At 51.2% G+C, this 27,753-nt stretch overlaps 1 protein-coding gene across 5 annotated transcripts; it reads left to right on the top strand.

Annotated features, from left to right (window-relative positions):
• Positions 1 to 27,753, top strand: USF1 (upstream transcription factor 1). Of its 5 annotated transcripts, none has more exons than XM_063316760.1 (11): positions 1 to 147; positions 4,532 to 4,622; positions 10,546 to 10,598; positions 11,404 to 11,522; positions 13,048 to 13,149; positions 14,417 to 14,609; positions 17,555 to 17,642; positions 22,354 to 22,412; positions 24,504 to 24,598; positions 25,717 to 25,850; positions 26,888 to 27,753. In XM_063316760.1, the coding sequence occupies exons 2-11, from the start codon at positions 4,615 to 4,617 to the stop codon at positions 26,898 to 26,900; spliced, it is 864 nt and encodes a 287-aa protein (XP_063172830.1). In that variant the 5' UTR covers positions 1 to 147; positions 4,532 to 4,614; the 3' UTR covers positions 26,901 to 27,753. The 5 variants fall into 5 exon arrangements, with proteins under 5 accessions (XP_063172830.1, XP_063172828.1, XP_063172826.1 ...); XM_063316758.1 differs by having other exon boundaries at positions 2 to 147; positions 10,549 to 10,598; positions 11,410 to 11,522; positions 25,717 to 25,845; XM_063316756.1 differs by having other exon boundaries at positions 2 to 147; positions 10,549 to 10,598; positions 25,717 to 25,845.

Here is a 27,753-nt window from a genome sequence, read left to right as displayed (position 1 = left end):
GGGGCTTGCGTGCTGGGGCGGCTTCCGCCCCGTCGGGCCCAGCTGGCGGCGAGGGGAGAAGGCGGAAGGCGCGGGAGGGCGTTCCAGTGCGCATGCGCCGATTTCCATGGAGCGGCGAGGGGCTCCGAGGGACGGAGGGGAGCCCGGGTGAGGACGGCGCCCCCCGCGCGGCCGGGGAGGGGGCTCGGCGGGCACGTCTGCCGGGGAGGGAGCCCCGGCTGAGCGGTCCGCCCCGCGCTCGGTCGCGGGCCCGCCGGCCCTTCCCAGGCCGGCCTCGCCCCGGGGCTGCGCGCCCCCCGCGAGCAGCGCCCAGCGCAGGCGGCGGCGGCGGCGGCGGCGGGCTCGCCCCGGGGAGCCCGCCGGGGGCCGCTGCTGCCGGGGCTCGGCCGGGAGCGGGAGCGGGAGGGGGAGGGGGAGCGGCGCTGGCGGCGGCCTGCCCGGAGGCGGGGCCGGCGGGGCGGGGGGCGCCTCCGGCCTCGGCCCGGCCCCGACTGCCCCGGCCGGGGGAGCGGCTTTCTGGCCCGCTTTGTCAGCGGGGGTTGTGATTGTCATTGCTGCTGCTGCTGCCGTCGCCCCTGGCCCATGGGAGACCCTTCCTGGCCGCATTGTCAGTGGACATTATTGTCGTTATTATTATTATACTGCCCCGGGCCGTGGGAGCGGCTTGGGGGCCGCATTGTCGTCGGTGTTGTTGTTGTTGTTGTTGTTATTGTCCCTGGGCCATAGGACCAGCTTTCTGGGCCGGGCCGCATTGTCGTCGGTATTGTTACTATTATTGTTACTGCCCCGGGGCCATGTGGTTTCTGGGCCACATTGTCAGGGCATATCATCATTATTATTATTGTTATTGCTGCTCCTGGGCCATGGGAGCGGCTTTCTGGGCCGCGTTGTTGTTGTTTTATCCTGCCTTTTTTATACATAACACAAGGTGGGGAACATATCTATACTCCCACCTCCTCTTTTCCCCACAACACCCACCCTGGTTGGTTGGTTTGCAGAAGGCTATAGGACCAGAACAGGTTCCTGGCACAGTGGAGGTCCAAAACCTCAAAGGCCACGTCTGGGGATTGGGGGGGGGCACACCAGGGCAGCAAATGAATGAACGTACCCATTGACCGCTCTTCCTTCTTCAGCTGAAGCGCATTCTTCCATGCTGCCCCCCAGGAGTCAACATCTCAGGCCCGGAAGTTGTGCGGTGGTCCTCAGCGGTAATCAAGGGCTGCTCTCCGCCATAGCAGTTGTGCAGGATTGCAGAATTGTGAAGCCAGTTTGGTCTAGTGGCTAAGGTGCTGGGCTAGAAACTGGGAGACCCTGAGTTCTAGTCCCGCCTGAGGCATGAAAGCGGGCCAGGTGACCTTGGGCCAGTCCCTCTCGCTCAGCCCTAGGAAGGAGGCAGTGGTAAACCACTTCTGAAAAACTTTGCCAAGAAAACTGCAGGGACTTGTCCAGGCAGTCTCCAGGGATTGGACATGATGAAATGGATTAAGAAAAGTAATCCAAATATCTTCTATAGGGAATACCTCTCCTTTTCGGGAGAGATGGGCGGTGATAGAAATTTGAAAAATAAATAAATAAATAAATAAACAATATGCATTTTTTAAAGAAATTAATCCCAGAGCAATCAAATTGTTCACATAGTGGTTTATAGAGTATTGATGGCTTATATACCCATTTGTAAGAATCTTCTCAAAATAGGCAAACTTAAAAAAGCATTACCAGCAAAGACCAGTTTGGTCTAGTGGTGAAGGCACCAGGCTAGAAACTGGGAGGCCGTGAGTTCTAGTCCCACCTTGGGCACAAAGCCAGCTGGGGGACCTTGGGCCAGTCACTTTTTCTCAGCCCTGGGAAGGAGGCAATGGCAAACCACTCCTGAAAATCCTTGCCAAGAAAACCGCAGGGACTTGTCCAGGCAGTCTCTGAGGATTGGACATGATTGAATGGATTTGTTAAAGATGTATTTATTTATTTAAAGCATGAATATAGCTGCCCATCTGATATCAAACTCTGGGTGGCCCCCAACCAACAATTCAGCAATATCAGCATATGTATGTTAAAATCACAAACATTAAAAACCTGGGACCAAGTTAAACTTTCACATACAGTCCATTGCTGAGGCCTCTCATCAAGCTCACCCAAATACAACTTGGTATCTGTGAAGCTCACACGTACTCTGGGCTGCCATTGATTTATTGGATGATTTTCAATCACCCCTTGCTCATAATAGGAGCGAAAGTCTTGGCCTAGGTCCTTGGGCCTGCTTACTGTCCCTTCCTACATCAGAGGAAAGAAACGAACTGTTTCAAATGGCCTGAGTTTAAAAACGTCCAAAAACTGCAGTTGTGCTGGCCTGACCTCTATACATACAATTAGCTTTCCCCACCCTCTTTCCTCTAGCAATGTTGAATCTGTCCCCAGAACCCCTAATGAAAATTCCAACATCAGTGGCACTAATTTGGGGGAAGTTGCATTAAATATCCCCTCTCCCTGCTGTGTCGTTGAAGATACCATTTGGTAGCAGCAATGGGAGCAAGGTGCTGGTGGTTCCTCGGCCCCCGTTTGACAGGGTCCTGGCTGTCTCTCCCATCAGTTGAATTGGCACCCTGTCTGTTGGCCTGGGGCTTTCCTTTGGCAGCCTTAACTTATTTCTTGGCAGCTGTCCTTTCTCCTGTGAACGTGCTTGCCTGTTGAGGCCTCTAAAGAGACCTGGCTCTGTGTCCTACAGATTGGGAACGTAAGATAGGGATTTCCCATCAGAGTTGCCTAGATTGATGGGCGGGCATTGCTTTATTATGATGTTTTTCAGGAGAAAACTAAATGTGCTTTTTAAGGAGACTTCCTTAATATTTGAAATTTGAGCTGTCTGGGAGTACTAGGAAATGCAATAATGTTATCAGTGACCCAGGGCTCAGATTGCAATGAGAAGACAAAATTCTTGGTTTTATTTACACTGTTTCATGCTGTGGCTTGCTTGATTGCACTGGTTCTTGCTGTCTGCTGCTGAGATTCTTATTTCATTGATTGATTTTTCATACGAGAGCCAGTTTGGTCTAGTGGTTAAAGCAACAGGCTAGAAACCAGGAGACTGAGAGTTGTAGTCCCACCTTGGGCATGAAAGCCAGCTAGGTGACCTTGGGCCAGTCCTTCTCTCTCAGCCCAACCCACCTCACAGGGTTGTTGTGGTGGGGAAAATAGGAGGAGGAAGGAGTGTTAGGGATGTTTGCCACCTTGAGTTATTTATAAAAATAATAAAGGTGGGATAGAAAATAAAAATGGTATTTGTGTAGCCGCCCATCTCACATAGTGACTCTGGGCGGCATACTTAATAAAGCAAAATACATAAAAACCAATAAAACCACAATTTAAATTAAAAGTAAAAAACAAAATGGCAGCCAGCATACAGAGAGTGCATCGGTTAACCATCATATAACCATCCAGCAGGCTCCACTCTGCCATGGGATCCCCAACCTTGTTGACAAAACCACGTTTGAGGGTCTTCTGGAAGGCCAACAGGGTTGGGACCAGCCTCACCTCGGGGGGAATGATGTTTCACAGGGTGGGGGCTATGGCAGAAAAGGCTTTCCTGCTAGGACCCACCCAGCGAAACTCCCTAGCTCAGCCTTTCTCAACTTTTTGGCCCTGGAGGAACCCTTGAACTGTGTTTCAGGCCCAGGGGAACCCCTGCCCATTCAGGCTCAAATACAGGCCAGAAGTTCCAAAATTATTATATCCATTTCATGGGTAGGCCTGCATGTATGCATGAAGAGTGTTCTTAAACTAAAAATAAAGAATGGAACTCACCTCTTTAATGTAAAGTTGCCTGAATTTGAAATAATTATTTAAATAAATTGCGATCTCCCAGGGAACCCCTGGTGACCTCTCGCGGACCCCAAGGGTGCTGCGGAGCCCTGGTTGAGGAACTCTGCACTAGCTGATGGGACCCACAACATGCCTGCCCTGCCAGACCTGGTGGGACGGGTAGATTTTATTTATTTTTTCATTCATTCATTCAGTTTGTCCCTGCCCATCTCCTCTGATCAGGGGATTCTGGGCAGATGTTGCTGGGGAGGGGCGGTCCCGCAAATGACCTGGTCCCATGCCACGTCAGGCTTTTAAGGTCAAAGCCAGCACCTTGAATTGGAGCTGGAAGCAGAGGAATGAGGTGGGCAGTCCTTAAAGCACACAAAACTGCCCACGCCGCCACATTTTGCACCAGCTGTAGCTTCTGGATACTCTTCAAGGGCAGCCCCACGTAGAGCGTGTTACTGTAGTCTATCCAGGAGGTGACATGGGCATGAGTGCCTGTGAGTAGAGCCTCCCGATCTAGGAATGGGCGCAGCTGGCGCACAACATGAAGCTGTGCAGAGGCCCTTCCGGCCACGACTGCCACCTGCTCTTTGACCAGGAGTCGCGAGTCCAGAAGAGCCCAAAAATTTATTGCTGTAAGCCCCTGCAGGGCTCTGTTATTAGCTGGCATATCAATAGTAAAATAAAGAAACATCCTCTTCATGAATGTGTTTTTTTTTTCTTTTAGGTTTTGGACAAAATAACTCCGACGAAGTGGTGGGTGAAGGGAAGCCCAGGCTCAGGTCTTCTGATGCGTAGCCAAGTAAAGAAATGAAGGGGTGAGAACGAGCTTTTGAATGTATCGGTGGTTGGGGAGCAGCGCAGGGGGAAGGCTGCTGAGGATCAGAAAGGGAAACCAGATACTGCCTGCATGAATCCAGTCTGGACTGAACCAGGAGGTGTGCTCCCATAAGGGAGAATAAGCAGGCAGGACTTGAACTGAAATTCCCCCCCCCTCCCCTCCCGGCCCACATGATCTTCCTAGGGTCTCCCTTTCCCTCTCTCCCCTTCTCCCAGCGGTGGGAGCCAAAATAGGCAAGTTGGCAACTGCAGTGTCACAACTGAAGGCTTATCCCTTTGCATGCGATGTTGCCGTGCATACAAAAGAGGCGTGGATTGGATTGCGCTGCTGCAACGGCCTTTTACCATTTTGACGCTGCCACCCCCGTACTTCTGCGGGAACAGCCCTATGTCAGTTTGTGTCTGAAACAAAACAGCATCGTTGAATTTCATATCCAGACCAAGCACTCATTTTGGTTCAGACACACACCGCTTGCAGTCAAGCTGTTTTGTTCCTGGAACAGTTCATGTGTGAACTTCTTTGCACATCCATGCTTGCAACCTGCAACAAAGTTTGAATCAAAGAGTTGGAAGGTGCCTAGTCATCTGGTGTAGCCCCAGCGCTCAGTGCTGGAAACAAGCCTCCCAGTCACCCTTTTTCATGATTGATCGATTTAAAGTATGTTGATGCCGCTTAGCCTTCCAATAACACACGGTCCAGTTCGAGCCTTGGTACCTTTCTGTCCTCCCAGATGTGCATCATAATACAAGATATCCGGAGGACCAGTGAGTGAAACATGTGCCAGAATGTAAATAGAGCCTGTTCAGGTGGGGCCATGTGCCCTTCTCCTTCAGCATCCTGTGTCACCGCAGGTTCAACCAGATGCTGCTGAGAAGCTCAAAAGCAGGGCTGCAAACCAGACATAATATTTCTGTCTTGCCCTCAGAGTTGATTTGTGGAGTAAATGTCCTCCCTGTGTAGAGGTTCCATTTTATTTATTTAATAAATTTATGGGCTGCCTATCTCATTTTGTTCCTCTAGACCTTTCATCCTGCGATAGTTTGTCCCCTCTCCTTTCAAAGCGAAGTCATGTTTTGCTGTATATCAGATGCATCATCTGTTAATGAATTCTGTAAGTTGTACGTCTAAAGCAGTGTTTCTCAACCCTGGCAGCTTGAAGGTGTGTGGACTTCAACTCCCAGAATTCCCCAGCCAGCTTGGTTGGCTGGGGAATTCTGGGAGTTGAAGTCCACACATCTTCAAGCTGCCAAGGTTGAGAAAAACTGATCTAAAGGCTTTGCAGTACCATCACACAAGATTTGAACAAGAAAGGGTAGTGGAAAACATATAACATCATCATTAGTTACTCTTAAAAATGGACATCAGAGCATAAGATTATTGTACACATTTATTTATACAGTTATCCCAGATAGAAAGCTTGCACATAATTGCCTGGAAAAAGTGTGGCTGATCATTTCCAGGTCTTTGCTGGGTTCTAACAATACGCTTAACTAAATTAGAGAAAAATCTAGCGTTTGCATTCATACAGCATGCTTATCATCTTTGGCTTTTACGTTTTTGTGGTTTAGCACACTGAGCATACTCTGCTGATTTGGTGAGCTAAGATCAGCGTGTTGTACAACCCCAGAAAATAAGCAACCAAGTTCAACGTGTTCTGTGATCTGAAGGCAGCCTCAGGCTTGTCGTCACAAAGTGGCCGTCTTCATTTGGCTCTTTATTCTGCACCAACTTGCAGACAGATAATTTTACAAACTTTGGTCCTGTTCTCATCCATCCATCGTTGCCCCCCCGCCTCCGTTTAATTCTTCCCATCAGAGGATTGATACCCGCTTCTGTCTGTTTATGATGGTCTGGCCACACCATTACATTGCTGCGCACAGAAACCCTGAATCATCCGTAAGAGAGCCAGTCGGGTCTAGTGGTTAAGGCAACGGGCTAGAAACCAGGAGGCTGTGGGTTCTAGTCCTGCCTTAGGCACGAAAGCCGGCTGGGTGACCTTGGGCTAGTCTCTTTCTTTCAGCCCAGCCCACCTCACAGGGTTGGTGTTGTGGGGAAAATAGGAGGAGGAAAGAGTTTTAGGTACGTTTGCCGCCTTGAGTGATTTATAAAAAACAATACAGGTGGAAAATAAATAAATACTATTAAATTTATAAAAATTTAATTTTATTATTAGATTTATAAAAAGACAGTAAAGGCAGAAAACAAATAAATATTGTGTGCTTAGAACATGCAGTCATCCTTCTATCATTTTAGTTAGTGTGACTTTGTTTTGCTAGCCATTGGGTGGATGAGGGGATCATGACAAAGCCCCCTGCTCAATTGCAAAACTTGCCCACCAGTTCTTGGGTTTGTATCTGGAGTCTTGTTTCAGAGACATGGGACGGTGAAAGCAAATGTCCCAGAGGCTGTTCTAGACTTTTTCATGTTCCCGTTATGCAGAACACGATGCCCAGTTATGTGCTGGGTTCCCACAATAAGGTAGGCCACAATGTGGCTGGTTTGTTGTGTTAAATTCTCATTTGTGAAATGTAGTTTGTGCCTTAGGGTAGGGTGAAGCCGGGCAACTGCCCCTTCATTAAAGCATGGTAAGCAAACTATTGGCCTCATATAGAGGCCCTCCAGATACTGCCGAAGGGCAACTTCCAGAATGCCAGAACTGCTGGGAGTTGTTCTTCAGTTACGTTTTGCGTACCACAGGGTATCTGTCCCTGTATGAGGCCTGAATGAGGCTGTTGAGTCTGTCACTGTTGCTCTCCACTGTATGGAGTCACAGAGTTAGAAGGGGCCTTAGAGTTTCTGCGGGCCAACCCTGTGCTCAGTTTAGGATCCACTAGAACCCCTCTGAAGGATTACCATCCGTTCTGTCTTGCTTGAAGATCTCCAGCCAAGGAGAACTCAGCCCTTCATGGGTCAGCCTGTTCCGTTCTGTGTTTGGAATCGTTCAGAGGAGGCGCTTATTCTCCCTGTTGTATTCTTGATTTTCATACTAAGCCTTTATCAGCAAAATAGAGATAGAAATGGCACCATCACGGGCGTGACACCCTCTTCCAGGTGTTACATTTTGGACAGCAGCTGCCACCTGGTGAAGGTCGTGCTTCATTAGCTTAGCACAGTTCCCAGCTTCTGAAGTTCCTTTATCTCCAGAGACAGTAAGCAAAAAGCTAACTGTTCTAGAGCTTTGGTTCCTAGCCACTCAGCTCTTTTGACTGAAACGTTTGTTCCTTCAGGTGTTCTGATTCGGTGATACGATGTGTCCAAAATATTTGACTGGTGGTTCCTCAAGTCTGCTAGCTCTGGCCTGCTTAAATTTGTTTCAGTTACTGAAAATCTCTTTCTTTTCTTAAATAAAATGAGAAAATAGGTGGGGTTGTTTGGCAGCCAATATAATTCTTCCCATGTACTGCATAGCAAGCTGTGATCTACAGTAGCTAGATTCACAGCGTGCTTTAACATGATCATTGAATTAATCCATTTTCTGAGTTTGCCAAATCTATATTTGCACAATATAGGCAGAAGGCAAGGCTTGGGTGCTCTCAGCAAAGGGGGAGAACAATTCCCACTTCAGTAGCCCGGCTTTCATCCTGAGAACCAAATACACCAGGTGTATTTCTTGGAATAGAAGTAGCCCAGGTTTGCTGTACGTCCCTAGTGGCCAAGGTCTTGTTCAGGGTTTTTCTCTTTTTTTTGCACGTTTTGTTCCACTTCCTCAGTTTCAGAAGGGGAGTTGCCTTGCAGTATTTATAGTCTGTGTAAATTTTCAACTTTCAGAACCTTGGTTTCTCTTGTTGCTCATGAAGGCCAGGTCTGCTGTCCTCATCCATGATTTAATCCTGAGCAGAGGGCAGACCTGGTGTACGTAACCGAACCTGGATGGGTGAGGCGTAGGGGTTCCCCTCTCAGAAGGGTGGCCATTCAGCAGTAGCTGTGAATCCCAGGCAGTGGAGGATTGACGGTCCTGATGTGGGAAACAGAAAGCAGCAGCCAGAGGCACTGTTCCGCAGATGCCTGGGACTGAGGCTTTGTTGGACTAAAGGGATACGTTGGGACTTGAGGTGAGCAGGAAATGTGGCTGAAGGGCTCTTCCAGTTCCTGGGTGCTGTAAGTTTCTGGATGGGACAAGACGGACCCAGGCTCAATCTTGTCATGACAGAGAGGATGTGGGATCAGAATCCAGCTGAGTCCGATAAGCTTCCATCTTTTATCCTAGATGGAGCTCTACTTCTTTGGACTAAGCTGCTTTCTAACTTGTGGATCCTCCCAGACTCACAACTCCTGAGCAAGGAGCAGGTGGCAATTGTGGCGAGGGAGGCCTTTGCGCAACTCCCCACGCACCTGTTACAATTATCCCTGGATTAGGAATTCCTGTTCACAGCCAATACCTGTCTTGGTCACCTCTCAGTTAGACTGTTGCCACTGAGCTACCCTTGAAGAGCACCAGAAGGCCACAGCTTGTCCAGAATGCACCTCCCGGTTGGAACTTCTCAGTGACCTTCCAAGCAACCCTACTACTCCAGGAGTTGTACTGGTTCTCAGTTGGCTTCTGGGTGCTGGATGTCGCTTTCAGAATTCTGCATGGCTACGGACCTACCTAGGTGTCTGTAGGCCCGTCTTCTCCCATCGGCTTCTGCCTGTCCAGGAAGATCTAGAAGGGGGGGCACCTTCCAGGTTCTCCCTTTGAGGGATCGGTGTCATCAGCAGGACCCACAAGCACGCGCCTTTTCTGTAGTTGCGTTTCCTCTTTGGAGTAATGCTCCACCCAAGGTCAGGTCAGCACCAACCTATTGGCATTCGGGGAAGCCACCAAGTCCAGAAAACCTCGGGGGGGTTGATGGTATGGCGGGTATGGATGGTGAGCAGGAGGGGGCCCCTATCCAGGGGGCGAAACGCATGCGCAGTTTAGAGGCTTTGAGCAGCCATTCAAAGAGACCCAGAACAGACCCACCTTGGCTTTTGGGGTTTATCTGTCTGGGTTTTCCCACGCTCCTTCAGTTTGGTAGGATTTTCTGTCTTCTGTAGCAGTTTAATAAACACTAGAGACCTCCTCCTCGTCTCGGCGTGGTCTTTGCTTAAGCCAGGACAGGTCCCCTCCCTGCAGTAGGCAGCTGTTGTTGTGATGGGTCTGGGAGGCTGGAGTTATTCCCCTTTAATTCTCCCTTTCCTTTTGTGTTATTACAAACCACTCAGAGCCTTTTTTGGAAATGAGCAGCATAAAAACGGCAGAAATATGAAACGATAAGCTAAGCAAACAAGCTGGGCTTGCACCACATGCTACGCCACGAAAAAAGTAACCAGGTATAACACTCACCAGGCTGATGATGTGTGAAGGCAGACGCTAGATCTTCTGCTGCGGTCTTTCTCAACCTCAGCGAGCTTAAGATGGGTGGACTTCGACTCCCAGAGCTCAGCACCCAAGAATCCTGGGAGTCGAAGTCCACCCGTCTTAAGCTCGCTGAGGTTGAGAAAGACTGTTCTGCGGTCTCAGAAGCCTACGTAGAATTTTCTCTTCTCTGCGGATCAGGCTTTTCTACCCAGCTGAGGGTGAAGATGGCTGGCTTGGGAACAAAGCGTGTACCTCCCCCTACCGTGTTTAGAAAACTGGAAGCTTAACTTGGTGACAGACAAAGCTGTGAAAGCCAGTGGAAGTGTTAGGACATACAAAATCCCCAAGCCCTCCCTCAGTAGTAGAAACACGTCCAAGCCGTTGGCGAATAAGGCCTGGACTTGGAAGGGCGTCCCGTTTTGGGGCGTCCCAGGTCCTGCCTCTGGCAGTCTCTTGTCTAACCAGCGTCTGGGACTAGGCAGGGTCTGCCTCACCTTCAGGAGGGAACCCGAGGAGGAAGGTGTCTGGTGAAAAGCATGACCCCACGTGTCCTCCACTCACGTGTTCCTACGTGTCTCAGCAGGCAGCAAAAAGCATCCGAGACAGAAGAGGGCACGGTCCAAATCCAAGAAGGTGAGCATTCGCCGGGCCCTCTTATTTTCTGCTCTTCCTACCCCTTAAAGGTGGCTTCCTCCAGGTCAGGCCAGGCTCCGGGAACTCCATGGATTGTCCTTGCAGTTTTCTTGGCAACGTTACGGACGTGGTTTGCCGTTTGCCGTTTCAGGAGGTGTTTCGACTTCTCAGCGGAGAAGTTCGGAGATTCCCTCCAACTCAGATTACGGGTAGTCCCCACTTCGACGACCACAATTGGGACCAGAATTTTGGTTGCTAAGTGAAGCGGTCATTAAGCAAATCCGACTCGATTTTATGACCTTTTTTTGCAGCTGTTGTTAAGTGAATCACCATGGACGTTAAGCAAACCACGTGGTTGTTAAGCGAATCAGGTGGTCCCCCATTAATTTTGCTTGCCCGAAGCCAACTGGGAAGGTTGAAAATAGTGATCGCGTGACCATGTGACGTTGTGACAGTCATAAATGTAAACTGGTTGCCAAGCACCCAAATCGTGATCACGTGGCCATGGGGACACTGCAGTGGTTGTAAGTGTGAGGACTGGTCGGTTTTTTCAGCCCTGTTGTAAATCGGAACCATCACTAAATGAATGGTTGTTAAGCAAGGACTACCTGTGCTAACTTTAATAAGGTCTGGGCCTGCTTAGCTCTTTGAGATCTACCTGATCTTATCTTTGATGGCAGGGATACAGCACCACCTTCAGCCCTTGAAAACAGTACTGGGGAAGGCAGGGAAGAAAAGTGGCTGTTTCAGCCCTGCTTAAGGAGCCACCTCTGGGGGGGGGCTCTCTTTTTCTTCTTTCCTGAAGGGGCAGTAGCGACAGGTGAAGATCCCACCAGCGTGGCCATTGCTAGCATCCAGTCAGCGGCCACTTTTCCAGATCCCAACATCAAATATGTCTTCCGCGCAGAGAATGGAGGCACTCAGGTAAGATGCTGTGGTCTCCTGTTAGTATTTTTTTTTTTTCCGCTTTTCACTCAGTATCTAAAACAATGTTCCTCAACCGTGGCAGCTTGAAGACGTGTGGACTTCGACTCCCAGAATTCCCCAGCCAGCCATGGCTGGCTGGGGAATTCTGGGAGTCGAAGTCCACACGTCTTCAAGCTGCCACGGGTGAGGAACAATGATCTAAACAGTACAGGGTTCTCTGCGCTGCCACTCCCTGTGCTAATGTATTCTGCTAAAACAGTCTGGTCGACCAAGCGGTGGTAACCAGAGAGTTTGGCTTTACGCGAAGGGTCTTCCTTGCTCGCTTGCACTGTTGCTGCCTGCAAGCTCGGTCTTCGCCCTTGTAGGCATTAGCTGCCTTTGAGGTTAATTTTCCCATGGCACCCACAAACCGCAGCCTGGGGGAAAACAATAAGAAAAAATCATTTCCAGGGCCTCTGCTTGCTGTTTAGTATTTATTTCCAAAACGGAGGTCCTTGTTTGTATTAATTACTTACACTTCGTTGGAGTCTGTTACCATTTTTCCATCTGTTCAAGGTGTCACAGATGTTGTTATTTCCCCACATATTCTGTCCTCACAATTACTCTGATTTTGTACTGATTTTTTAAGGGGGAAAAAATCCGAAAGGAAAATGCAGGAGAAAAAGCAAATGAGTTAATTAACACGTACATTCCTATATGTAATCTGAAGGAGAAATGTTAAAAGGGGAGATTGCAGCAAAAACAAAGTCTAAGATATTTTTATGCCATTAAATCCACGTGCTGGTCCATTTTAAGTTTTTAAACATTTCAATTTTGGGGTAATGTTTCATTTTAATTGGTTTATATTTAATCTTATTATTCCAGCAGAATGTGTTTATGCAGTGTGAGGCAATATTAAAATGGGAAAAAAAGAAATATGGCCTGGAAATTTATATCATAGCCAAAACAAGTAAAAATAGGTGAAACTGTTTGAATGTTGCCTTCCTTCCACCTTTGTAGAAAAAAGACTTGGGGTCCTCTTCATAAATCCCTTTAATTTTGCCAAAATTTCCACTGGGACAAATAAGAGCTTCTAAAACCAAGCAGAAGGGTATCATGAATATGTGTGACGATTTAACTTTACACAAGGAGAAAATTCACCATTGAGAATCACGTATGCCGAGGGCCATTTCTGACCAAAGTATACAATTTGGTAGAATCGCATGATGCAAAATCTGCTTCAGAAACCATATTAGAAGCTTTCCCAGCATCTGAAAGAATAATGGCTGCTGGGTCCTCTGCGTTTTGAATTTAAGCAGTTAGATCAATTCAAAAAGCAAGTATTACTGTTGCTGGTTTCCCTAAGTCTGTAAACATCCATTTTCAAAAATAAGACGCTCCTTGCGGTCATTCTGCGAGGTGGGTGGAACCAAGAGACAGGCTGCGGGATGTTGTGGCTCAGCACAAGTCAGTGCTGCCTGTTCTCTGCTTACCGTGTTCACCACCCCTGGTTGTCCCAGCTTCTTTTTGGTCTTTCCTTCAGCTGATGTACAGAGTGATACAGGTGGCCGAGGGCCAGCTGGATGGGCAGACGGAGGGCAGTGGGGCCATCAGCGGCTACCCTGCACCACAGTCCATGACTCAGGTAGGTTCTGCCGATCTGGCCGAAGAGGAAGGAGGGTCTGGCTGGGAATGAAAAGCAGCTCTGCGGTTGGGCTGAATCCTCTCGCTGCAGGTGGATCCCAGGACGCTTCAGCATGGGCTTTTGCCCGGAAGTAGAGGAGACCGTGCTGCTTGAGATTCTCCAGCTTGTTTTCTCAGGGAGCCTCACCTTTCTCAAAATTATCCTGCTGAAAGTCAGCAACTGGCCAAAAGGACAGTGGAGACAGCAGACTGCCAAAAAGTGGCCATGAGTCTGAATGGGACCTTTGGGTTGCCCAGTCCCATAATGCAGAGCCTGCTGAGGTTTGGGATGGGGTGGGTGGGTGGAGAGCCGTGATCAAAACGAGCAGGAGGGTGGCATCCCCCCGCTCTCCATTAAATTCTGCAATTCAACACCAGGTAGGTAATGGATCGGCAGTACGGTCACAGTGAATAAAAGGGAGTTTTATTCTCCTGTTTCGGGTTGCTTGCTGCATCCGAAGAGGGCAACGTGGGTTAGACAAATAAATAAAGGGCATACGCAGGTAACAGCTTCTCTGAAGCATCTGTTACCCTGTGAATTACACAGCTGGACGTTTGTGGCCTTTGCTTAGAAGCAAACGGTGGGGGGTGGTAGTATCCCTCGGGCCCTGATTCTGAGATGTCTCTGGTGGCCCACCGTGTGGAAGGATATGCCGCTCTAGAGGGCCAAATCCTACCCAGTTGCTCTTCTGTTTCGTGGGACAAAACTGAGAGGCCTTGATAGGTTGATGGGCTCGGATCATTCATGTCCACCACGGAATCTTCAAACTCACCCTTGTGGATTTGGCACTTGAAGGTCAGACTGAAGGACAAAAGGGAAATTAATCACCTAGAGCAGTGTTTCTCAACCTTGGCCGCTTGAAGATGGGTGGACTTCAACTCCCAGAATTGAAGATGGGTGGACTTCAACTCCCAGAATTGAAGATGGGTGGACTTCAACTCCCAGAATTGAAGATGGGTGGACTTCAACTCCCGGAATTGAAGATGGGTGGACTTCAACTCCCAGAATTGAAGATGGGTGGACTTCAACTCCCAGAATTGAAGATGGGTGGACTTCAACTCCCAGAATTCCCCAGCCAGCATTCCCCACCCATCTTCAAGTGGCCAAGGTTGAGAAACACTGTCCTAGAGCATGCTCCCTGCTTTCCCCTTCTCCCTAGGAGGGCTTGGCGTCTCCAGGGCATTTTCATGAAGCGCATAAGGTCACCCTCTTGGTCCTCTCCCCTCAGGCTGTCATCCAAGGAGCATTCACAAGCGAAGATGCTGTGGAGACCGAAGCCACGGCCACTGAGACTCACTATACCTACTACCCTGCCACGGCGGTGGCCGACACCAGCACCTCGGCCGGAGCAGGGACGACTGCGGTGGTCACCACCCAGAACTCGGATGCTCTTCTCGGACAAGCTACTCCCACCGGCACAGGTCAGTTGGGCTGGACCGGACCAGATGTCGGTCAGGTCCAGGTTTATCCTTCCACTGGGCTATCATCCTTTTGCTCTCCCGCCTCCAAAAATTATTGATTTGTATTACCCTGGCAGGTGCTGGGAATGTAAACATGGGCGCCAAATCATTTTTGACAGAGCAGAAGTCTTTGTTAAGCTTTCTCTGAGGAAGCTTCCGCTCTCAGGCACCCCTGCAGCATTTTCACCCTGACAGTTATGTATCCGCCAGACGTAAGCGATGGCTGTGTTTCGAATACTGGAGTGGGCTGATTTGTAATTAGCTGGAGGGTGCAAAAGTAACTCCTTTGCACCTTTTCGCCCTTGAGTTTCAAATGCTGCACGGCCCTAAAATCGGACTAGATGTCATCAAGTCACGCTGTAATTTTGGTGGTATAAGGATTTGAGTTTTTCTGCTTCCTTCTTGGTGTCAGGATTCCCAGGAAGGTTCTTCATCTGATAGATCTGAACTGACCCCCCGTTTCGATGCAAATGGAAAAAGAGCTACACAGATAGCCTAGAATTGCTTGAATACTTTTGGAAGACAAATACGTAATTTTACTTCATGACTAATGTCCTTTTTGTGACTGCTTTCTACATTTATTTAATCCCATTATTTTAAATGAATTTACAGTGTATATATATATTTTTTTTAAAGATATAATGCAGGATTTTTAGCACGCAAATTGAAATTACCAGTAAGAAAGGGTAGGTTTAAGTTTCCATAGTTATTCTTATTCTTCCCAACTCCCAGCAACTCTGGGTAGACTGAAATGGGTTGGTCATTCAGGGAAAAGCCAGCCATTCTTTTTAGCCTGTTGTAAAAATCAGGCCATCCCAGTAATTCTTACTGCTTTGAACATAGCGCGTTCTATATGCAGTTCTCTATATTGCCTATAGGTTTAGCCCCGTTAATATTTAGAGATCATTTTAAGTCATCTTGGCTAAAAAAAAGCCTTCAACAAAATTAAATTGTTGGGCTTCTCTACGGAAAGTCTGTGCTCGTTAGGATATGGGCCAGTCCCAGTCGGTGGTGATAGTGGGGGAGAGATCCGACCCTCGACCTCTCCTTTGTGGGGTGTCTCAGGGTTCCGTTCTCTCTCCTCTCCTATTCAACACCTACATGAAACCGCTGGGCAAGATCATCCGTCACCACGGGATGAGGTATCATCGATATGCCGATGATACTCAGTTATATATCTCCATCCTGGGTGAGGTAAGTGATGCTGTGACCGCCCTCTCTCGGTGCCTGGGGGCTGTGGGGGTCTGGATGGGGAACAACAGGCTTCGGCTGAACCCTGGTAAGATGGAGTGGCTGTGGGTTGATGGCTCCTCTGTATCCGGGAAGTTATCATCTTTAGTTCTGGATGGGGTTGCACTGCCCCAGACAGACCTGATGCGTAACTTGGGGTTCCTCCTGGAATAGGAGGTGGCAGTTGTGGCCAGAAGGGCCTTTGCGCAACTTCATGTTGTGCACCAGTTGCGCCCTTTCCTGGATCGGGAAGCCCTTCGGACAGTCACTCATGCCCTTGTTAACTGCAATGCGCTCTACATGGGGCTACCCTTGAAGAGTATCCGGAAGCTTCAGCTGGTCCAGAATGTGGCCGCGCGGGCTATTTTTGGCACCCCTAGAAGGGCGCACATAACACCTTTGTAACACAAGCTGCATTGGATACCAGTTTGCTTCCGGGTCCAATTCAAGGTGTTTAAAGCCTTGAATTTAAACCCTTTAAAGCCCCACATGGCATGGGACCGGGTTACCTGAGGGACCACCTCTTCCCCCTATCATCAGCCCGTCCCACCCGCTCACGCAGAGAGGGCATGCTGCGGACCCTGTCAGTAAGAGAATTCCGCCTGGCGGGGTCCAGAAGGCAGGACTTCTCGGCAGTAGTGCCTGCCCTTTGGAACATCTTGCCCCCGGAGGTGAGATTAGCCCCATCGTTCCTAACCTTCCGGAGGAAGTTGAAGACCTGGCTCTGCCGCCGGGCTTGGGGCAGGGAGGAGAATCGACATGCTTGGGGTTGGCTAGTGCCTTGAAGTGCCCCTCCTACTTAATGACTGAAGGAGATCACAGCCATCTGGATTTTATGAGCTGGGGTAGTTAAGAAATTGTTTTAGAGGGATTTTTATTGGAATTTTATTGTATATTTATTCTGTATTGTAAACCGCCCAGCGTCCCTCCAGTCAGAGGTGACAAATTTGATAAACAAATAAATAAAATATGATAACTCTAGAACCGCCCTGAAACAACAAATCTGGGATATAGATCTGCAAGCAAATTTACTACACCCCAATATCCACCAATTGCTTCTGGAAGGGTTCGTTCCAGCTTCTTGCCTATCTATCATAATGCTGAAGCTTCGTAAAGCTTTTATTTTAGCCAGGCTGGACGCGCTGCCCTCAACAGTCCTTTTCGGACGTTTTAAGGGCACTCGCATGCACCTTCGGCTATGTCCATGTGGAGACGGTTCAACAGAAACCATATGCTATTATATTGTTCCCTCTATAAGGACTCTAGACAGAGCCTTGTGTATCCATTACTGAAGAAATTTCCAGGTGGGGAGAGTGACTTCTACCTAATGCTACTTCTTTCAGACAAGGACCCGAAAATATCCTCCCAGGTTGCCCAGTTTTGTGCTACCATCTGCACAATACGCCGCACCATCGCTTAGATTTGGAATTTTTAACACAGTCTTTTATTTTAATTCATTTAGTATTTTTATTTTAAACAAATTTTGGATCATAGTACATGGATTGCTTTTGTTTTTACGTACATATATGTATTAATGTAAGATTGTTACTGTGTATAGTTTTATTGTGTCTGGCCTTAGGGCTGTAATAAACGTGATTGGTTGTATGCAGAGTTGTTGCCGCCTAGTTTTAGGGTGTTTTGTAAATCCAGGCTTCCTCTCTCCCCCTTTGCATCAGGGCAATTCTTTGTCATGATGTCACCACAGGAAGTGCTGCAGAGTGGAACCCAGAGGTCCATCGCGCCCAGGACTCACCCCTACTCACCGTGAGTGCCGGTCCCTGCGTTTAATGTCATTCTTGCTGAACTCGGAATTGGGCGGGCTTTTTTCTTGGTTTTCCAGCTTGTCGGAATTGGTTTGCTAGGGACTCTTGGGACTCTCTTGGGATTTGTGAGTGCAAATTTGCGTGTAGAATTATTATTTTTTTAATATTCTTATTAGAATTTTTCAATACAATAAAAGTATAAAAAGTTCAAGAAATTTCTGAAAAAGAAAGATAAAAAAAGAAAGAAGGAAAACATAATTATGACTTCCATCCTACTTTCCATGGAGTAATTGCCATCTTAATTTTCCCCTTCCTCTTTAACCCTTTCTAATCCCCAAATCCAAATCAGTTCAGTCTTGTCTTCGTGTGACAAAAAGTCCATAGAAAGTGTCCAGTCTTTTTAAAAAGTCTTTAGCATTTTTTCCCTGACCAAACTGGTCCGCTTTGCCATTTCTGCGAGCTCTCTCAATTTTACAATCCAGTCTCCTACTGTGGATATTTCATTATTCTCCCATCTTTGTGTGTACAATAATCTTGCCACAATTACCATATACAACATTAGCTTCCAATATTTCTTTTCCAGTCCACTGTCCATAAAGCCCAACAGAAATAATTCCGGTTTCATCGTAATAATAATCCTCCGTATCTTTTGCATCAGTGTATGAATTTGCACCCAAAATGCCTCTGCTTCTTCACAAGTCCACCATGCTTGATAAAAAGTCCCCACTTCCTTTTCACACTAGTCTAATATTCCTTTGTACATTTTTTAACAGCTTAACTGGGTTTTTTTTTTTAATCTTACGGCATAGCAGTTCGGTGTTCATGCTGCTTTTTCTTGCTGGGAAATCCTTGTGAGGTCCAGCAGCCAGATGGGTAGACTATTTAGCCGTGACAAGTCACGTTGCCCGGGGGTGCGCCACGAGGAGGCTGGTCTACGTTGCACCGAGTTGGGCTGAGAGAGGGAGACTGGCCCAGGGTCACCCGGCTGGCTTTTGTGCCTAAGGCGGGGCTAGAACTCTCCTACCACACCTGATTGGCTCTGGGGCTGAGAGGGAGGGACTAGCCCAAGGTCACCTGGCTGGCTTTTGTGCCTAAGGCGGGGCTAGAACTCTCCTACCACACCTGATTGGCTCTGGGGCTGAGAGGGAGGGACTAGCCCAAGGTCACCTGGCTGGCTTTTGTGCCTAAGGCGGGGCTAGAACTCTCCTACCACACCTGATTGGCTCTGGGGCTGAGAGGGAGGGACTAGCCCAAGGTCACCTGGCTGGCTTTTGTGCCTAAGGCGGGGCTAGAACTCTCCTACCACACCTGATTGGCTCTGGGGCTGAGAGGGAGGGACTAGCCCAAGGTCACCTGGCTGGCTTTTGTGCCTAAGGCGGGGCTAGAACTCTCCTACCACACCTGATTGGCTCTGGGGCTGAGAGGGAGGGACTAGCCCAAGGTCACCTGGCTGGCTTTTGTGCCTAAGGCGGGGCTAGAACTCTCCTACCACACCTGATTGGCTCTGGGGCTGAGAGGGAGGGACTAGCCCAAGGTCACCTGGCTGGCTTTTGTGCCTAAGGCGGGGCTAGAACTCTCCTACCACACCTGATTGGCTCTGGGGCTGAGAGGGAGGGACTAGCCCAAGGTCACCTGGCTGGCTTTTGTGCCTAAGGCGGGGCTAGAACTCTCCTACCACACCTGATTGGCTCTGGGGCTGAGAGGGAGGGACTAGCCCAAGGTCACCTGGCTGGCTTTTGTGCCTAAGGCGGGGCTAGAACTCTCCTACCACACCTGATTGGCTCTGGGGCTGAGAGGGAGGGACTAGCCCAAGGTCACCTGGCTGGCTTTTGTGCCTAAGGCGGGGCTAGAACTCTCCTACCACACCTGATTGGCTCTGGGGCTGAGAGGGAGGGACTAGCCCGAGGTCACCTGGCTGGCTTTTGTGCCTAAGGCGGGGCTAGAACTCTCCTACCACACCTGATTGGCTCTGGGGCTGAGAGGGAGGGACTAGCCCGAGGTCACCTGGCTGGCTTTTGTGCCTAAGGCGGGGCTAGAACTCTCCTACCACACCTGATTGGCTCTGGGGCTGAGAGGGAGGGACTAGCCCGAGGTCACCTGGCTGGCTTTTGTGCCTAAGGCGGGGCTAGAACTCTCCTACCACACCTGATTGGCTCTGGGGCTGAGAGGGAGGGACTAGCCCGAGGTCACCTGGCTGGCTTTTGTGCCTAAGGCGGGGCTAGAACTCTCCTACCACACCTGATTGGCTCTGGGGCTGAGAGGGAGGGACTAGCCCGAGGTCACCTGGCTGGCTTTTGTGCCTAAGGCGGGGCTAGAACTCTCCTACCACACCTGATTGGCTCTGGGGCTGAGAGGGAGGGACTAGCCCAAGGTCACCTGGCTGGCTTTTGTGCCTAAGGCGGGGCTAGAACTCTCCTACCACACCTGATTGGCTCTGGGGCTGAGAGGGAGGGACTAGCCCGAGGTCACCTGGCTGGCTTTTGTGCCTAAGGCGGGGCTAGAACTCTCCTACCACACCTGATTGGCTCTGGGGCTGAGAGGGAGGGACTAGCCCGAGGTCACCTGGCTGGCTTTTGTGCCTAAGGCGGGGCTAGAACTCTCCTACCACACCTGATTGGCTCTGGGGCTGAGAGGGAGGGACTAGCCCGAGGTCACCTGGCTGGCTTTTGTGCCTAAGGCGGGGCTAGAACTCTCCTACCACACCTGATTGGCTCTGGGGCTGAGAGGGAGGGACTAGCCCGAGGTCACCTGGCTGGCTTTTGTGCCTAAGGCGGGGCTAGAACTCTCCTACCACACCTGATTGGCTCTGGGGCTGAGAGGGAGGGACTAGCCCGAGGTCACCTGGCTGGCTTTTGTGCCTAAGGCGGGGCTAGAACTCTCCTACCACACCTGATTGGCTCTGGGGCTGAGAGGGAGGGACTAGCCCGAGGTCACCTGGCTGGCTTTTGTGCCTAAGGCGGGGCTAGAACTCTCCTACCACACCTGATTGGCTCTGGGGCTGAGAGGGAGGGACTAGCCCGAGGTCACCTGGCTGGCTTTTGTGCCTAAGGCGGGGCTAGAACTCTCCTACCACACCTGATTGGCTCTGGGGCTGAGAGGGAGGGACTAGCCCGAGGTCACCTGGCTGGCTTTTGTGCCTAAGGCGGGGCTAGAACTCTCCTACCACACCTGATTGGCTCTGGGGCTGAGAGGGAGGGACTAGCCCGAGGTCACCTGGCTGGCTTTTGTGCCTAAGGCGGGGCTAGAACTCTCCTACCACACCTGATTGGCTCTGGGGCTGAGAGGGAGGGACTAGCTCGAGGTCACCTGGCTGGCTTTTGTGCCTAAGGCGGGGCTAGAACTCTCCTACGACACCTGATTGGCTCTGGGGCTGAGAGGGAGGGACTAGCCCGAGGTCACCTGGCTGGCTTTTGTGCCTAAGGCGGGGCTAGAACTCTCCTACCACACCTGATTGGCTCTGGGGCTGAGAGGGAGGGACTAGCCCGAGGTCACCTGGCTGGCTTTTGTGCCTAAGGCGGGGCTAGAACTCTCCTACCACACCTGATTGGCTCTGGGGCTGAGAGGGAGGGACTAGCCCGAGGTCACCTGGCTGGCTTTTGTGCCTAAGGCGGGGCTAGAACTCTCCTACCACACCTGATTGGCTCTGGGGCTGAGAGGGAGGGACTAGCCCGAGGTCACCTGGCTGGCTTTTGTGCCTAAGGCGGGGCTAGAACTCTCCTACCACACCTGATTGGCTCTGGGGCTGAGAGGGAGGGACTAGCCCGAGGTCACCTGGCTGGCTTTTGTGCCTAAGGCGGGGCTAGAACTCTCCTACCACACCTGATTGGCTCTGGGGCTGAGAGGGAGGGACTAGCCCGAGGTCACCCAGCCGGCTTTCAGGCCTAAGGCAGGACTAGAACTCTCATACCACGCCTGATTGGCTTTTGGGCTGAGAGAGGGACTGGCCCAAGGTCACCCAGCTGGCTTTCGTGCCTAAGGCGGGGCTAGAACTCTCATACCACGCCTGATTGGCTCTTGGGCTGAGAGAGAGGGACTGGCCCAAGGTCACCCAGCTGGCTTTCGTGCCTAAGGCGGGGCTAGAACTCTCATACCACGCCTGATTGGCTCTTGGGCTGAGAGAGAGGGACTGGCCCAAGGTCACCCAGCTTTCATGCCTAAGGCGGGACTAGAACTCTCATACCACACCTGATTGGCTTTTGGGCTGAGAGAGGGACTGGCCCAAGGTCACGCAGCTGGCTTTTGTGCCTAAGGCGGGGCTAGAACTCTCATACCACGCCTGATTGGCTCTTGGGCTGAGAGAGAGGGACTGGCCCAAGGTCACCCAGCTGGCTTTCGTGCCTAAGGCGGGGCTAGAACTCTCATACCACGCCTGATTGGCTCTTGGGCTGAGAGAGAGGGACTGGCCCAAGGTCACCCAGCTGGCTTTGGTGCCTAAGGCGGGACTAGAACTCTCCTACCACACCTGATTGGCTCTTGGGCTGAGAAAGAGACTGGCCCAAGGTCACCCAGCCGGCTTTCGTGCCTAACGCAGGACTAGAACTCCCAGCCTCCTGGTTTCTAGCCCAGCACCTTAACCACTAGACCAAACTGGCTCTCAGGCTTTAGGGTTTAGGCAAGCTGGCTGGGGAATTCTGGGAGTTGCAGTCCACCCATCTGGAAGCTGCCAAGGTTGAGAAAACACTGAATTAGATCCACCTTTTTACTTCTTGCAGGAAATCAGAAGCTCCACGGACAACGCGGGATGAGAAACGCCGGGCGCAGCACAACGAAGGTGAGGAAGATCCCTGCTTCGGTGGGTTAGGAGAGAGCCAGGAGGGTGTAGTGGTTGGGTGGTTCCTAGTAGAACTGGGGAGACCCAGGATCAAATCCACCCCCAGCCATGGAAGCTCGCTGGGTGGCTCTGGGCAAGGTGCATCCTCTCGGCCCACCCCACCCCACAAGACTGCTGTTGCGGGGATGAGAATAAAGGAAGGTCCCCATGGAAGTGCTTGTGAACTTCTGGAGGAAGCTGAGGGCTGTGTCTAACGAGTAGGCAAGGCCTCCTGGCAGCTGCCTCTAAAGGGACTCACTTGGAGGGGGTGACAGTCTTGGAGTCTGTCGCTTTCCTCTTCCATCTACCCTTAGCAAGCTTGTCCAAACCCCCAGAGCTCTGGAGAAGAGCAAAAGGGAGAGAGAGAAGGGAATCTGATCGGGACAGAAAACCCCTAGGGCGTTTTCCAATTGCTTTGGCACCATCTTCTTTCTAAACCCGCTACGGTGTTTGCGGTCTCGGAGCTCTTCAATTTGATACCCTTGCTTTGGTGCTTCTGCGTAAATACCTGGAAGGAGCCCACTCTGCAAGGTTCTGTTGGACAGGCAGATGCTGCTGGATGTAGGCAGTCCTACAGGTATTTGGGTCCTGAACAGTGAAGGGCTTCATGGGTGACAACCAGCACTTTGAATGTTACCTGGAAGCCAACCAGCAGCCAGTGCTGCTCTCAAAGGATCAGTGTTGCAGTGGCAAACAGGGGAGTGCCTGTAATTAACTGAGCCACTGATTCTAGATCAGCTGCAGCTTCTGAACGCTCCTCAAGGGCAGTCCCATGTGGAGCACACTGCAGTAGTCCAACTGAGTAGAGCCTCTCATTCCAGAAGGCATCATACTGTTACCGTAGATCAGCCTTTCTCCACCTTCTGACCCCGGAGGAACCCTTGCAATATTTTGCAGGCCTCGGGGAAGGAACCCCTGCCCATTCAGGCTCGAAGATAGGGCAGAAGTTACAAAATTATTACATTCCTTTCATGGGTAGGCCTGTATAGATGCATTAACGGTGTTCTTGAACTAAAAATAAAGAATGGAACTTACCTCTTGAATGTGAAGTTGCCCAGATTTGAAATACTTTTTTTAATAAACCAAGATCTCCTGGGGAACCCCTGGTGACCTTTCGCAGAACCCTGGTTGAGAAACCCTGCCCTACGCGGAACGGTGCAAAAGCCTCTTGGCCATGGTTGCCACCAGCTCCTCCATCAGGAGCTGTGAGTCCAGGACAACCCCCCAGTTAAGAGTCAGTTCTGTCCAGGAGTACAAGACCTTGTCCATGGCGAAATATGGTATTCCTCTGGAATTGGAGGGCTGCTGAGCCCAGAGCCACTCCATGTTTCCGGAATTATGCCTAAGCTATGCCTCCCTGTTGAAACCCTAATAGTCCCCAGACACCTGGAGACCATCTTAGCACCTGTAACGGTATGTGGGAGATGGGGGGAAGAGATGCTGCCAAGGGAACAGTCAGATAAGAGGGGAGGGAGCCTGCCGCTGCGTGACGGGCAGAGAAAGCAGCTTAGAAACGATCCGCCCTAATTTATCAGGCTGTAAAAAGAGAGGCGGCGGGAGATCTGTCCTTTCAGACTTGCAAGGTTCTGTCGACGTAGCCTTACAGTGAAGTAGAATTAGCTCATCGGGTTCCATTTCCTGTCTGGTCTGCCTGGGAAGGGTGACATCTCTCTGAGTTCTAGGGCAGCAAGTGAGAAGCTGGTGTAAGCACCCATTTTGGTCAACTAAAGTTTTATTGAGATGAGCCATTACCGTACAGAAACAGGGCTGTCCGTATCAAGTGCTCCTGTGAGAGCTGTGGGGAAGTGGCCAGCCTGTACAGCAGTGCTCCTCAACCTTGGCCGCTTGAAGACGTGTGGACCCCGACTCCCAGAATGCCCCAGCCAGCCATGCTGGCTGGGGCATTCTGGGAGTCGGAGTCCACACGTCTTCAAGCGGCCAAGGTTGAGGAGCACTGCTCTAGAGCCTGGGGCAGTAGATGGTTCTGGGTGGCTGGCTGCTCCTCTTGGGAACCGGGGGGTTGCCCGGCGGTAATCCTTTTCTGCCCTGCAGTGGAACGCCGGCGCAGGGACAAGATCAACAACTGGATTGTGCAGCTGTCCAAGATCATTCCTGACTGTTCTGTGGAGAACACCAAATCCGGGCAGGTAAGAATAGCTGAGCTGCTCTGCCGTAGGGAGACGGGGTTTGGGGCTGGTGATAGCGGAGGTTCTGGCGAAGTAAGACTTCTCGGCAGTTGCCTTCCCTGCCAGAGCGGCTGATGGCGGGCTTTCGCTTGAATTTGATCGTGCAGGTAGTCCTGGAGTTACGGCCGCTCGTTCAGCGACCGTTCAAAATTACGATGGCACCGAACGAGGACTCGACGAACGGTCTGCAAAGTCGCAGCGTCCCCACGGCCACCTGATCACGATCCGGGGGGACGCTGCGTCGCGCATTTGGCAACCGTCGCGCATTTGTGATGGTTGCGGCGTCCCGGGGTCACGTGATCGCCATGTTCGACCTTCCTGGCCGGCTTCCCACAAGCAAAGTCAGCAGGGAAGCTGGCAGGGAAGGTTGCAAGTTGCTCTCATAAGTCACTCCCACCACTTTTACTCCCAAGGAGCCCCGCTGCAGAATACAAGATCCCAGAGATCTCGTACTCCGTGGCACCCCTGCCCGCCCCCAGCACCCACGTGCCTCCCCCGCTCCTTATTTTGGACTCCTGCCTTTTCCCACTTAACGACCTGCATGGTCCTGGGGTTACGACGACAGTTGGGACTGGAATTGCTATCATAAGCGATGCGGTCACATGACGTCTCACTTTACAAACCGCATCACTTAGCGACCGGAATTCTGGTCCCAGTTGCCGTTGTAACCCGAGGACTACCTGTATCGGTCAGAACATGAGGGGTTCTTGGCGGATGCTGCGAGATGTCATGGCAAGACCTCTCCAGCATCCTTCCTCATTGGCTTGTGTGGCAGAAGTTACTAGAAGTTGTCCTATAGAAGGCCCCTGAAGGGCCACAGGTTACACCCCGTAGTGGATTTTGCACTGCTGCTTCTCTAGCTAGTGATCTACTGGGCTCGTAGTCATTAGCTCGTCGGTGGAACAAGAGCGGCCTGGCTCTGATCTTCAGTCCAGGATGTTTGGGGAGGATCCAGAATGGATCCAGAAGGCTCGGCCATCTCTTCATTATACGTGGGGATCAGAGCCTTAATGACGCCTCCCTCGAATTTGCCGGGGTTATCTGCCCTGTTCAGTCCCTTTCTCTTTGTCCTCCTGCAGAGCAAAGGAGGGATCCTCTCCAAAGCTTGTGACTATATTCAGGAGTTGAGGCAAAACAACATCCGTCTTTCTGAGGAACTGCAGGGCCTGGACCAGCTCCAGGTGGATAACGGACTCTTGCGACAGCAGGTGAGGTGGGAGCCCAGCAGGTTCTGGAGGAGACCTGCTGCCTTGGACTTCTCACCACGGGTCCTCGAGTGTCTGGGAGGGGCTGTTCTGGAGCAGTCAGGACTCTGGTTCGGAGGCTGCAAACTTTCCCCAACCTAGACCCCCTCTGGAGGTGCAGGTGCAGCTCAGAATGCCTCTTTCTTGGTCAGCGCAGCCACTGCCAAGGATTCTGGGCTTGATATTTACACCTTGGTTGGGGAAGGTGGCCCCATGCAGTCCAGCCAAGGAAGACTTCTTGTTGCTTCGCTCTGCTGCCATGCGACCCTCGGATGTGCATTTCTCCCTTTGTCCCCCATACCTGTCACTGAAAGCACAGGCGCTGTGCCAGTTTGAACCCTCCAGAGCAGCGTTTCTCAACCTCAGCAACTTCAGGATGTGGGGATACCCATCTTAAACTTGCCACGGCTGGGAACCACTGCTCTAGAGCACACTGCCCAGCGCTCAGAACCAGAAGGGTCTAGGAACTGGGTAGGCTGAGCTTAACAAAGAGAAGACGGAAGGAGACATGACAGCAGTCTTCCCATCCTCGAAGGGCTGCCACAGGGAGGAGGGCGCCAACTTACTCTCCACGGCACCTGAGGGTGGGACGAGGAGCCATGGGTGAAAGCTCATCAGAGGGAGACAAGGAGGAATTTCCCGACAGTGAGAACCATCAAGCAGGGGAAGAGCTGGCCGCCCGCAGTGGTGGGTGCTCCATCGCTGGCGGTTTTCAAAAGATTGGACAGCCATGTGTCCGAGATGGCATGAGGACTCCTGCCTTGGGCAGGGGGTTGGACTAGAGCTGCCAAGTTTGAGGAACCCTGGAGTAGAGGACCTTCAAGGTCCCTCCCAACCCTGTGATCCTACGATTCTATGATTCAGTCTGGGAATTGAAGTCCGCACAGCTTAGAGTTGCCAAGGTTGAGGAACCCTGGACTAGAACCTCCCAGGTCCCTCCCAACCCTGCGATTGAGGAAGTTTAGTCCAACTCATCTCCAGCCCGTTCCTTTCCTTCTGCCCACAGGTTGAAGATCTGAAAAACAAAAACCTGATTTTGCGGGCACAGCTCCGACAGCACGGTGTGGAGGTGATCATTAAGGAGACGCACTGACGAACCACCAGCCAGCGGGGCGGGCCTTGCTCGAGACACAGCCCCACGGGCACAGCGGAAGGCCGGGGTTCCTGGCCGCACCAGCACTTCCAAGCCAGCCTCCGTCTCTCTTGCGCAGGATCGGAAAGCAGCATCCCCACCGTCGGGGCCAGGGCTCGGCTCAGGACGCTTGGCTCTGCCCAGTGCCCCCCCAGCTCAGACCGTGGCTTGGCCCCCCCAAGCTTGACGTTGACAAAAGTACACTTGGTTCGTAGGACCCTAAAATTAACAATCCCCAAGTTGTATTCTTCCTGTACCCCGCCCCAGCTCTGCCGGTTTGCTCAGCGTCGCCTCCCGCTCATGCACTTCACCGGCCCCAGCTTGCCTCCCCTTGCATGCGGTCTCGCGTAGTTTCCTCACACAGTTCCCCACTCCCACCGGTGTGGCCAGGACCTCCCAGGATTGCCCCGTCCCAGGCCCTGCTCCTGCCCAGCACGGGAGTCAAGCACTGCGCAGCCCCTGCCCGCTTGCCTTCCTTCCTTGGACTCCCTTCCGCCCAGAAGGTGCTTCTCGGCGTTCCCTTAACGTGGCTCCACGTTGCAGGAAAGAGGCAAAGTTGCTCCTGGCGCAGAGTGCCAAGGACTGGAGCGGGCCCCGAGCAGCCGCTGTCTTCCTCTCCCGGAGATGATGCATCTATTAATCAGGATAGCAGTTTTCTTTTCGTTTCTCTCTTTTTTAAATAAACCCTGTGTTTTGGGGGAAAAAAGGAACATAATTAAATAGCTGCCTTGCTGGGTTCA

The sequence above is a fragment of the Candoia aspera genome, chromosome 17 (genome assembly GCF_035149785.1).
Source record: "Candoia aspera isolate rCanAsp1 chromosome 17, rCanAsp1.hap2, whole genome shotgun sequence".
Taxonomy (NCBI): Eukaryota; Metazoa; Chordata; class Lepidosauria; order Squamata; family Boidae; genus Candoia; species Candoia aspera.
Note: the sequence above shows the minus strand (reverse complement) of the source record. Positions and strands in the feature narration are given on the sequence as shown.

Bases quoted from the DNA above. Each gene is read 5' to 3' on its own strand.
- USF1 (XM_063316755.1), top strand. The intron at 11,523-13,047 runs GTAAGATGCTGT...TCTTTCCTTCAG, and splicing joins CAGAGAATGGAGGCACTCAG to CTGATGTACAGAGTGATACA. The intron at 25,846-26,887 runs GTGAGGTGGGAG...TTCTGCCCACAG, and splicing joins ACGGACTCTTGCGACAGCAG to GTTGAAGATCTGAAAAACAA.